Source organism: Myripristis murdjan, chromosome 13, assembly GCF_902150065.1.
Source record: "Myripristis murdjan chromosome 13, fMyrMur1.1, whole genome shotgun sequence".
In the NCBI taxonomy this organism is placed as follows: Eukaryota; Metazoa; Chordata; class Actinopteri; order Holocentriformes; family Holocentridae; genus Myripristis; species Myripristis murdjan.
This window is the reverse complement of record NC_043992.1, coordinates 37,459,544-37,471,887: the sequence shown is the minus strand read 5'-3', so window position 1 is coordinate 37,471,887 and position 12,344 is coordinate 37,459,544. Positions and strand designations below refer to the sequence as shown.

Sequence of the window (12,344 nt, the reverse complement as noted above, 5' to 3'; positions counted from 1 at the left end):
AGCCAGGCAATTGAATGATCAAAGGGAATACCACCGTAGTTAAGAATTTACATATGTTATTTCACTGGGAAATTTGTGATTTTTTTTTTTTCTTCCTAAAGCTAGAAACCACACGTGAGGTCACGCAGATCTGTAGCCTGGATGTTCTCCATTGAGAATGAATGGAAAACAGCTTTGAGGATTCCTAGAATGTTTCCCTGAAAACACGCAATTGAGTTTTATGTCAAAGTAATATTATCCCTTCACTGATTCTTGGGAATTTGGATAAAACAGGTTTTAATTTTGAAAAAAAAAAAAAAAAAGTGAGTTAAATTACAAAATCTGAAGGTATATCATTATAGGCCAAGGTCTTGGCTGTTCAGCAATGTACCGGTGCAACCTCCTCATTTTGCATTTTTTTCATAAAATAGGCGTTTTTCCAGTTATTACTTTGTTGTCAACACCGTCACCGTAATGTTTTTTTATTTGAAAACCATATGCATTTGCATTAAAAGAGACTATTACTTTAATAACTCAACAGCACCAAAGAAACATATTGTAAGCATATTCATTTAAAACCAATATAACTGCCTCTGACGGTGGTGACACTAATCTGACGGTGGTGACAGTGGCCTCATTAAAACATACATTTCCAAAATTTATACCACTCAAGTCAATGGCTTCTGGCTTAACAACTTTATTTAACTATTTGGTACAAAAAATAAGAATCCTGAGCACTGTTATAAGCATTTTTCAGACTTCAGTCATCACCGTCACACAGAAAACCTGACGGTGGTGACGTCTGACGGTGGAGACAAAAACCTGCTCTTTCACATGATCAGCATGAGTTGTTCACATTAGCCATCAGACCTCTTCTTAAAAAGTATACATTTATTCCATAATCTAATCTAATATTTTTTATACAAAAGAGACAGTGTTGACATGTTATGGTTGTGACAGTATCAGTGTCCAAAAATATGAAGAGATTTAACCCTATAAAGCCATTTGTATCATATATGAAACACATTTTCAATTCTGTTTTTCATTTTCAGTTTAATCAATACTTGACCAAAATACTGTTGTGTACCTTTGAACACTTCCCCCGTTCACCCTGGACCATACCATTGGCACTTCAAGTACATATCATATATCATACACCAGAAAGGTCATGTAATAACATATTTTTGGATTTTTTATATATATATATATATATATATATTTTGTTATAGGACTAAATAAAGGGTTCAATTTCAAAAAAATTGGAATTTTCTGCCAATTCTTTCATAGTTCAGGCTTTATAGGGTTAAGAGAAAATAGCAAACTTCCAGGAGCCTGAGTGGTCTTGAAGCATGCAGTAGAGCTGAAGGTTTGAAAAGGGCTCCTCAGGAATGTAATTGACCTTGTAGTTTTTTTATTATTATTTTTTAAATAAATATCTGACGGTGGTGACGAATATCTGGGACACATTTTGAGCAACCACAAAATAATAGTAAATATTGTTCAAAACTCATCGTTTGTAGTTTTCAATACATATTATGATGTACTCTTTCGTGTGGTAAATATATTATTCAATGAAATTATTACTTTTTGTTTTTTTAATCAAGTTGAAATGATTATCTCCTATCCGAGGACAACTGGTTTTGTAGGCCATGGGCCAACATATAATCATTAAATTAATACAAATTAAAAATAAACCTATAAAAGAACCTTACAAATGTGCAAAGGACCCCCTGATTATGCCCTTGATTCTTTTTATTCATTAAAATGTTGTTAATTTCCAACAGAAATAGCATTTTTCTTAGTGGGACATGATTTATCCAAATTCCCAAGAATCACTGCCTTGTCAAGCAGAAACATGTTCTGTTGTCTGCAGAACGTCATCCTAGTTATTGTCAGAAAAATATATATATATATATTTCCAACTCCAGCTGTCTGTGGAGTTGTATGCGTGTCATCGGAGAAGCCGGTCAAATCCTTTTTTCTTGTTTCTAGCAGTGGAACTTGGAAATGTGCATTTATAATGATCAAACTGAGACAAAGTAATTGAATACCAAACCTCAGCGGTGCTCTCCTTTGAGCGAGACAATAATTTCTGCAATAATCCTCCTTTTTTTGTCTATAGAGAGTGAAGAATTTGGGCCAGTCTTTATGCAGGAGCCAGACGATGTTATTTTTCCTTTGGAGTCTGACGAGAAGAAGGTGATGATGAACTGTGAAGCACGGGGGAATCCACCACCCACATACAGGTACGGCACCTTTTTGTCTGTGTGCTAATTGTGATTGATTGTCGCCGATTTATCCGTTATTGATTCCTCCCGTTCTTGTCGTGTTTTCAGCTGGTTCGTCAACGGGACAGAAGTAGACGCGGAGACGGATTACCGCTACAACTTTATCGATGGAAACTTAATTATAACAAATGCGAGTGAGATCACCGACTTTGGGAAGTACCAGTGCAAGGCAGAAAACAGCTACGGGATCATCCTAAGTCGGGACGCTCTTTTGCAGTTTGCCTGTGAGTAACCCTTTGATTTGTCCATTCAGCCATTTTCCCATTTCTACACAAGTCCATTAACCGCATGGCACGCACAATGACACGAAGCTCTTTGAGACTGTTTTGGGGAAAAAAAAAAAAAAAAGATATACATTTCAGAAGTTTGTGAGGGCCTCGGGCGTGCATAACGTGTAGAGACAACTCTTAAGAGATTTAAATAATTGGCTGCAAGCTCTTCATCTCTTTGACTTAAAATAAACCTGTTTGGTTGCAGGGGTAAATAAACACTATCTACAGTAATGTTTTGTTGCTGATTTTAGTTCCCACTGGCTGCATCTGATACTGTTGAATTGTACCGCTAACAGGGTGTATGTCCTCGAAAGTCTTGCTGCAGTGGTAAATGAGAGCAAAAAAGCATATTTCTTCCTCCAGGTAATCCCCTGGTGTACCTGCAAAACATCATCACAGGCTAAGGCAGCATGCATGGAGAGACCCGGGGCCGTATGCTCGGAGGGGAATGCATTGTTGGTTTTCATTACAGTTTCCTCAGGAGCAATGACCATAATAGCCTCACTGGCATGGCTACAGGGAGCTTGCAGTTCTCCGTGTGTGAACCACAGGTAGAAGGTATACTCCGTGGTGGAATGTGTTGTAAAAAGATCCATAGAAATCCAGAGGTCACATGTGTGGGTTTTTCATTGTATTTTATTTATTTATTTAGTTCGTTAGTCAGTTAATTTTTTGTTTTTGTTTTTTTGGTGTGCATGTTTTGCTTTTCTTGCAAAACCCCCTGTGTATGCGTCCATATCTCTTTAACTATATTCTTGATCTTTTGCACAATGTGAGAAGCAAAAGAAAATCTGCTGCGGGTCTGTCTTACATATAATACAAGCCAGGTTGTATTGGCAGGTTAAATTGTACAAATGGAAAACTCTCTCTCTCTCTCTCTCTCTCTCTCTCTCTCTCTCTCTCTCTCACACACACACACACACACACACTGTTCCAAAAAGTGTTGCTAGTTTCTGGGGGACAGAAGCTGCACGCTCGGCTGTCCTCTCAGCTCCCTCCATTCTTCCCACTTTTTAAGTGTCAGATCAGTAAAAAGGCCCAGGGGCAGTCGGTAGATTGCAGAGCTACTCTACGGCCTAAGATGTGACTTTTTCATTATGATACTGTATGAAATAACGTGAAAAAGTTAGTGTAAAATTCTGTGTTTCTTGACTGTATTATACAGTAGATTTCCAGTGCCCTTGAACTGATTATTTCTTTTTCTTTTTCTTGGGCAGCATCTTTGGTGCTAAGAGATCACTGAAGTGGTGTTTTTGCACTGCACCCTCAGAAAGATCACTTCTCCGCTGATTTTGTGTCGAAGTCGGAAAGTCTGCATAGGAGCCGCTCTTTTCTTTGTCTGCTCAGCCGTGGTGCCTACCGCTGCTCATGCTAACTAGTTTTTATTCTGTTTATTCCAAACAAGCCGCCGTTGCTGCCAGAACGATAAAACGAATCACTTCTTGTGCACCAGAGGGTTTTTTCCTCCAAAAGTCTTGACACCTGACACCGGCTGTTCAGAGCTGCAAAGTTTTCATGGACTGTTTTAGAATTAGGGGTGAGCCAGATAGTCGGCAAATTCGACAAACCAATGTTTTTGTTTGTTTGTACAAGCTTGACGGGGACGATATTAACGATCTATGCGGTCGTGAGCTCGTATGACCTTCTGGCGGCCTTTAAGATCAGTGCAGCCAATAGAGTCAAGATCAATTAAACAGACGGCAACAATGAAGGAAAGAGCTGAAGTGGTGGAACAGTGCATTGTCCATCTGCACTGTGTTTACTGTTTTGTTCCTCCGGTGTGCTATTATGCACTGAAGCACTGCAGCAAGCATTTATTACATTTATTCTGACTCTGAGTGCAATGCACCGGCTCTGGTGATAGCTGAAAAATAAATAAATAAATAAATAAATAAAAAACATGAGGAAAAATCTATCATGAGGCATCACTTATTTATTTTTCAACACGATGGACATGATATGCACATTAAAGAAGAGATGAACATATATTTTCGGAGCGCGGGTCATATTGAACTTCACTTAGTCTCTGCTATGGAGTGATCCAGCACCGGATCGAACTAAAATAAGTTTGTCTGCAGGATTATATTCATTAGCCTCAGTTATTTATTTTGCTATTATTCACAAACACAATATGAACACGGCTATTGAGGCTGGGCTTCTGGATACAGATTCATTCAGGCCTAATTCAATCACTGTGGTATTACATATATTATCAATAGCATAGGGACAATACAGGTGCTTAGACTATTGGACATTAACTGGTAATGCCTTGCTTGCACAAGTGTTGTCTATAGTGTAATTGTATTAAGATGGAACCATTTTCTTTACTGTAATATCTCGATGTTAAACAAGTGATTCCATTGGGAGTGTTTCCTTGAATAAACTCTGTGAAACTCTCCATGACATGATCCTCTGCGAGATCAGCGCTCGTCGCCACATGCTCCGCTTCTCTAAACCTCATTTTTGAAAGCCTGTCTAGTCATCTCATGCAGTACCTAAGATTTTTTTTATTTATTTATTTATTTTCACATCGTGCATGGTTGCTCGGTAGCTTATGCAGATGCGCACTGTCTTTTCAGCTCCGTGCAGGGCTAATATTCAGTAGCATCGCTCTGTAATAGTCTCATACTCAGTCTGCATTTCTTTAAAACGGGGCCCTTCAAATGGCTAGTCAGAGAAACAAAGCGAGGTGCCCTGCAGCATACATTTGGATGCAGAGCCTTCCCTCTCTCTTTCAGCATAACGAATGGTGGGTATTTATCATCCAGCTTGAAACTCGGGTTCCTTTGTCTTGTTCTTGCACATTCTTGCACTGATAGAAGTGACTACCCTGACTATGAAGTTCAGAAACACATTGGTAGATGCTGCATCTTACAAATGTGATACCTTTAAGAAACTGTAATATGCCATCCTGTCTCTGTAAGGACTAAGAGCGAATGGTGAAATTCTTTGAGGCGTGCTGTTGTACTGTGCAGATCCAAACGTCACACTGAATAGGCTCTTTGTAAAATGTCTTCCTGGGCTGGAAGTTCTTTCCTCCCATTATTTGTATCTGCAACACTAAAGTGCAGTTCACTATAGCCTCCAGTCCACTTGGGGTTGGTCCTGTCAATCTGGCGTGCTGGACCTGGCCCTGTTTCATGGCTCACAGGGAAGCACTAGAGAGGGAGGGTTGACCATCCAGAGTGCATCAGGAAAAGTGCAGCCAAGGCTTTCTATATTCTATCCACTGGTCGTGTACTCTGCCTCCAAAGATGTTTCAGCAGGGCCCTTTTTCTCTCTCTTTGTTTTGAAATTCTGAGCTGCTGAACTCACACTTGGGCTGTTTTTCAGCCGTGACTTTGAAGGCAGCAGGCAGAAGGGAGGCCTCTGATCTTTCTCCCCACAGAGTTCTGCTCTCTCTGCAGACATGCGTCTGGCTGAGGCTCAGGTATCGAGCCACTGTGAGCACTACAGTAGTAATTAGTCTTAGGGGCCGTTTGACGTGACGTGTAAAAGATTGTCTCCCTCCCCCCCAAAATGTTCTACAAAATCAGAAGTGATCAGACGTTGATTGAGATCGTCTTGAAATAATTAAGTTGCACTGAGCACCTGTTCTTGTGCCGTATTTCTGCAAGTTTCGTCAGTGCATTTCTGGCTTTGCAATATTTATATTGACATATGTTGACTTGTAATTTTTGAGGATGCTCTAATGACCAAGCTGTTTTTACATTATTAAAGAGTCATTAATATTGATTAGCTTACATAAATCTGTTTTACAAAGGGAAGTAATGGGGTCAGTAAGAGTTTCATTTGATCCCCATTTCTCGGCTCGACAAAATACATAATGATTCATTGCCTTTAATTTCTTAAATGACAGGAAAGCCTTGAAAAAAAAAAAAAAAACTCAGCTTGGCATCTATTGGACCCATTCACGAGATGGCAATCTGTGATATCCTTTACTTTCTTTGTCTTTTTAAATTTCATGGTATAATTACAACCAAATGATCGTTGTCACTGTTTTTGGAAAGAAATGCTGCTGTCAAGTTTTTTCACATGCAAATTTTTGACAATCGGAGCTCCACAAATGAATACCCAGCCAGCAGCCGACTGGAAGACTCGCCAGATCACACAGAAAAGATCTAGGTGGATATATTGCATTAGGGAAAATGTCTTTTGTCATGTCGTGTATTTCGAGTGAACTGTTCCTTTACTATATTAACGCTGCAAATTATTATTTTATCCAAGCGAGTTGTGTAAGAACACCTTCATCTCCATGTTCTGCAAGCTGCAAGAATCAAGTAAAGCATCATTAGTGTGGGTCAGCAAGTAGCTCTTCTTCAGCAGTTGGATGAACATCACCTCAACATCACCTCGACAATAGTTGTTTTTGTCTTGTTCATCTCAATTATTTCCTCGCTCCATTCTCCTCTCTGTCAGCAGGGCACAAAAATCTGTTTAAACTTCCCGTTGTCAATTTGCTCATTAGACTAAAGGAAAGGACATTGATTAGGTATAAATCATGATTTGTCTTTGAATTGAAGAAGACAAAGGTGTAGAACGTAGCCGTGGAGAAGACAAAAAGACGGGGTGGTGACAGCTGCTGGTGAATCAATAGCGAACATGGTGACAATCAGTGGCTCTCGGTTCCCAGTACTCTTGTGGCAGCTTGTTAGCACAGATAAATCAACACTCGTCACACATGGCAAATGGGCCAAGATGAAAGGATTGTATATCCCCAGTCTGGCGGTCCAAGACTTCTCCATAAACTGGCAAGTCCAGCACACAAGTCAAAACAGAAAACAATCTGGACAAGACAACAGCCTCCAGGTTTGGAGTGGCCCAGCACTGAACTGACAGTCCAGTCTGTGGAGAATCAGCTTTAGCGGAGAGCATTAAGGTCATGAAGGTGCAAAATCCCAAATCATCAATCAGTGTTATTTTAGAACTGGGAGCCAAAAGTAAATGTTGATAGATAGATAGACAGATAGATAGATAGATAGATAGATAGATACTTTATTCATCCCGAAGGAAATTCACAATGTAATGCCAAAAGCATTGCAACACATTTACCAGTTGTACTGCTGGTGACAATAACCGTGATATTTAAAAAATGAAATGTTGATATCATGTTAATAACACGCACAAGATAATATTGTGTAAATAATCCAGTGCCTGTTAAATAATTTCATTTTCTGTCCTTGCTCGCTTTGTCTCCCTCCCTCAATGTCACACACACACACACACCTGACATGGTTACAGACTCTCTTAGGGATGCACATTAATACCGACATGTTATCGGTATCAGTGAATATTGGCTTTAAAATGAAATATCGGCATCAAAAATGAAAATTTCTGTCGATATAGCATGCCCATATGTGAAACAGGTCAAATTTGTGCTGCTTGTGGCTGCTGTCAGGATCGTCTCAGGGGCAGAATCATCCAAGCCTGTTTAAACAGAATGAATCTTACAGTTCTGTTGGAAAGAAAACATTTTTGTAAAAATAAATATGGCCTGTTTTACGTCACCTACGTTGAAGTAGTTTTCTTATTTTGCCCAGTTGAATGCATACATTTTGAAAAGCATTGCATTTCAAGTCTGCATCTGCTAATGGGCCTTCACAGTTAGAGTGACACAATAATGTGTTAACTCCACTACAGGAAAGACTTGATGCTGTCTGCAATTTGGTGGAAAAAAACAAACAAACAAGCAAACAAACAAAAAAAAAACAAAACAGTGTGCATATATCGGTATCTGCATTGGCAATCAGCCAAAAGAGTTGGAAAATATCAGCATATTGGATATTGGCAAAAATTCCAATACCGTGCATCCCTAGACTCTCTCACCCTCCTGTAGTCATATTTTGAGTTTAATTCATTTGCCTAAGAAGAGACAAAATGCACAATAAACAAAGTTATAGATGAGTTTGACTGAATCATTATTATTGTTGTTGCTGTTATCGTTATGATTATTTCAAATTTTCTATTGATATCATGATGATATTGTTATAGTGAATTCTTTTGAGCATGATATTCGTGTAGTGGAAATGTGATATTGTTTAAGTATCGATCATTGTCTGGCCTTCAAATTCTGCAGCTCCCGACCTGCAGCAGCGTCCCAGAGCGTGTCTTGTCTGGAGCTGATAAAATTGTCCACTCTCTCTTCCAAACATAAGAAGTGGTCGGCTTGGCCAGCCGGATTTGTGTTGAAATGAAAACTTGCAAATCCAGTTGGCATGATAGGCAACTCCCCCCTCCCTGGCCGATGCTACTGAAAATGCAACAATCCCTATGAAATATTTATTCTCCGCCTTTATTCTTCCCGGACTTGGAGGAGTTATTCTTCTCACCTGCTTCCTATCGCTTCTTGAGAATATTTTATTTGATATCTTCCTTTTCATGGTGAGTCAGTCGGTGTGGATCTCATTGAATGGGGTTCAATGAGCAGACTAAGATGTTTCAGGAAGGCTGTAGTGTGACCAATCCCTCATCATTGTAGGAGCTGAAGTCTGTGTCCATCAATTTGCAATCACAGCTACAAACATCAGTAAGCCTGGTGTTAAATTGCTCCACTGCTTCTTTACCGACTTGCAAATGCACTCTGAGCACAGTAGGTTGGTGGTTTCACAGAAACCTCTGTGACTAATTCTCAATTTTTCCTTTTTCATCTTTTTTTCCTGAGATATATCTCAGGACAACCTGTTTAACTGTGCCAATATATACTGCTCAGATTTAATTTCAATTTGATTTAGAATGCATGTTTTAACCTTTTTCAGACATTTATAGTGTTGTTGACATTGTATGTGGCACAGGGGCATTCGTTGAGCTGTACATTTTCTCCAGTTTATACAAGGCCTTTGATCTTTGATATTTGAACAAAAAATAAAATACAACTTGACAGGATTTTGACTATGTGCTACATTTTGAGATAAAGGCCATGAACCTTTATCCTTCTTTAATGTGCTAGAAACTGAGAAGAACTGCTGGTTTCACCAGTCACTCTGAGGCATAATTAGGCTATCCAACAGTTACTGGGTAATGGTGAACATTTTCGATGGAATTAAAGTGTTGCAGACACATGAAACCGCCCTGGGTCAGCAGCCTGTCGCTTGATTTCCACACTTTGGCATTGGACCAGCTACAAATTCAACAGGCAGTTTAGGCCCCAGAAGACTAAGACTCTAGGATTGTTCTACTCGCACAGAAAAACAATCAGGTAAAACCACAGACTGCTGCACTAGTGCATTCAATAGCATATAGATAAAATGGTAAATTTAAAATCCAATAACGTTGCATTACATTACATTATTGCAGTGCAATGCAATTCAATATTGTAATGTAATGTAAATGCAGTTAAATAGTGCTGCACCTTCAGGGACTGGACTGTTCTATTTGTCTCTGTTCAAGAATACCAGGGCGGTATATCGATATTATACTGATATCATGAGATCAGACTGCATATCTGATCTCATGATATTGTTATATGGCATAAGTGTTGTCTTTTCCTGTTTTTAAATGCTGCGTTACAGTAAAAGGATGCAATTTTCTTAATTCATCAAACTGTTGTTGCGCTTTTTTTTTCTTCTTCTACCTGCTTGGTCATCATATCCACATTTCTAATGATTGTTTATCCAAAATTGTGTAAATATCTTATGAAAGCACCAACAGTCAGCTTATACTTAAAACTAAGAAGCTAGTGGCAAGTTTACTATTTTTAATTGGGGAGACCTGTTTGGTGTCTGCAGGGGCAAAGATGAACGTCTGTGCAGCATTAAAGTTATTTGCTTGAGTAAATATTTAGCTTGTCAGAGCCTGAGACGGTTTGTGTCTGTGTCCCGTTCCAGATCTAGGTGCCTTCAGTGCCAAGACCAGAGGGGGGGTGTCTGTGCGCGAAGGCCAGGGCGTGGTGCTCATGTGTACCCCTCCCCCTCACTCTCCAGGTAAGAGCCTCCACTTTGCCCGTGCCAGAAAGACAATATTTGGAGAGTTTCTCTGCACTGCAGCTCAGATGGTCAGAAAAGTCATTGCTATTCATTGCCATTCCCATGACAACAAGTAATGTCATTATTATTTCAGTGGTTGATTATTCTCATTATTATATTTTGGGGAAGGGGGTTGTGGTGGTGATGTGTGTGGGGGGGTGGGGTTGGTATTTATTCTGGTGGTTACTTAGTTTTTTGTATCCATCCACTCTTCTATCCATCCATCCGTGCTATTAAAACGCCGAGCGCAATAAGTTATGGAGACACAACAGAGCCAAGGCAGACTCTCCGAGATCAAATTTGCTGGATCATTAGAAATGAAAAGAAATCTTACACAGCCAATTATTTCAAATAGGCAGAGAAGCACACACTGCTTTTTAATGGCATATCTCGAATATCCCTCTCTGCAGTTGTCCTCTAATGTAAGCTCTTATGTGAGCCATGAATCACCCAGGTTTTCTGTTTGCATCAGCTTTGTCGTACCGCTGCAGTGCACCCGTGGGAATGTTTGCCAAGAGCTCCTCAGCACCAGCGCCCGTGCCTGGATGCCATTTTTTCCATGACGTGGTAGCAAGTAGAAAATCAGTGACAGGAGAGCTGGATGGTGGGGGGGGGAGCAAAAGACAGATGCGCTCACAATTAAGCATTACATAACTGACAAATTAAAGTGTTGCATCGACGATTTGCAATCTAAGGTTGTCCATTAATCTCAGCACAGGTGTTGCCTTTGCCCCAGGTGTCCACGGTTTCTTTACACAGGGTTTTGCAGGACGAGCTAACGGACACACGGGTTTTTCTTTCTGCATCTTAAGCATCATTTACTTTCTGAATGATTACCTCTGACATGAAATTAGATTCATTTCAGTGTTTGAGGTGAGGCAGTGGAATGAGATCAGCGAAATGCCAATACTGATTTTCCCTCATTTGAGGTTTGCTACAGTTTAAATGCTCGCAAGCAGTAAAAAAAAAAAAAAAAAATGAATCACGGTTGAAGCCACATTGACGTGAAACTCTGCATGTTTTATTGCTCGTATTAGTCTGATTGACTGGATCAATAGAGTAAATTCTGCCATGCATTTGAAGTACATTTCAGAATAATAAGAGTACATGACAGATAGCCTCAATAGCTTACGTCTTGTTTGAGAGCTATAGTGGTGATTTTCACTATAGCGGTTCATTTCATTACTGGAATGTTTGCATTAGTGTTTTATGTGTATTTGAATTAAGATGCTAAATGAATGGCGGCAGAGGCTGTCAACTCAGCACTTATTGACTCCAGTTTTTTTTTCTTCTTCTTTTTTCTTTTTGCCAACAATTTCTTTGCTGGCAGTGTGTTTTGAGCATTAGAAAGAGGAAAAATCAGGCCATGATAGTGTGTCTTTGGTTTTAATACAGATATATGAGTAAATGTGATTTGCATTATAGGGGGTCCATAGTTTAATCCCCAACACTAAATCTGTGAAACATTCCAGTGAAAAAGTTATTTTTATGCAACATCAATATTTAGTTTTGCAGAAATTACCAAAAACAATAAGCCATGGCTTTATGAAAGTTAGCATAGCATGAGCTAAGTTAATAATGAGGCCTTATCTGAACCAATAGGCAAACAAAATGATAACTAATTATATGCAACTCAAGAAGTATGAGTGAAATTATCATAATAATCTTAAACAGTACAACTCCATGCTTTTAATAGCTGTGTACTCTGGATATGGGCATAATTCAGAATAGCTACATTTTTAAACAGATTTTTTCTTCTTGTCATTCTAACATGGGTAATCCTGATAATAATAAGTGACTTGTCACTCACGGGTTATTACATTTCTGGAACATTTACTCCTGAA

The 12,344-nt window shown here is 39.3% G+C and overlaps 1 protein-coding gene across 3 annotated transcripts in view; it reads left to right on the top strand.

Moving 5' to 3' along the window:
- Window positions 1-12,344, top strand: part of cntn5 (contactin 5) — a 138,378-nt gene that overhangs the window by 71,348 nt on the left and 54,686 nt on the right. For all 3 annotated transcript variants that reach the window (XM_030067794.1, XM_030067793.1, XM_030067792.1), the window contains exons 4-6: window positions 2,102-2,225; window positions 2,316-2,491; window positions 10,363-10,458. In XM_030067794.1, coding sequence (XP_029923654.1) covers window positions 2,102-2,225; window positions 2,316-2,491; window positions 10,363-10,458 — 396 coding nt within the window. The remainder of the gene's footprint in view (window positions 1-2,101; window positions 2,226-2,315; window positions 2,492-10,362; window positions 10,459-12,344) is intronic.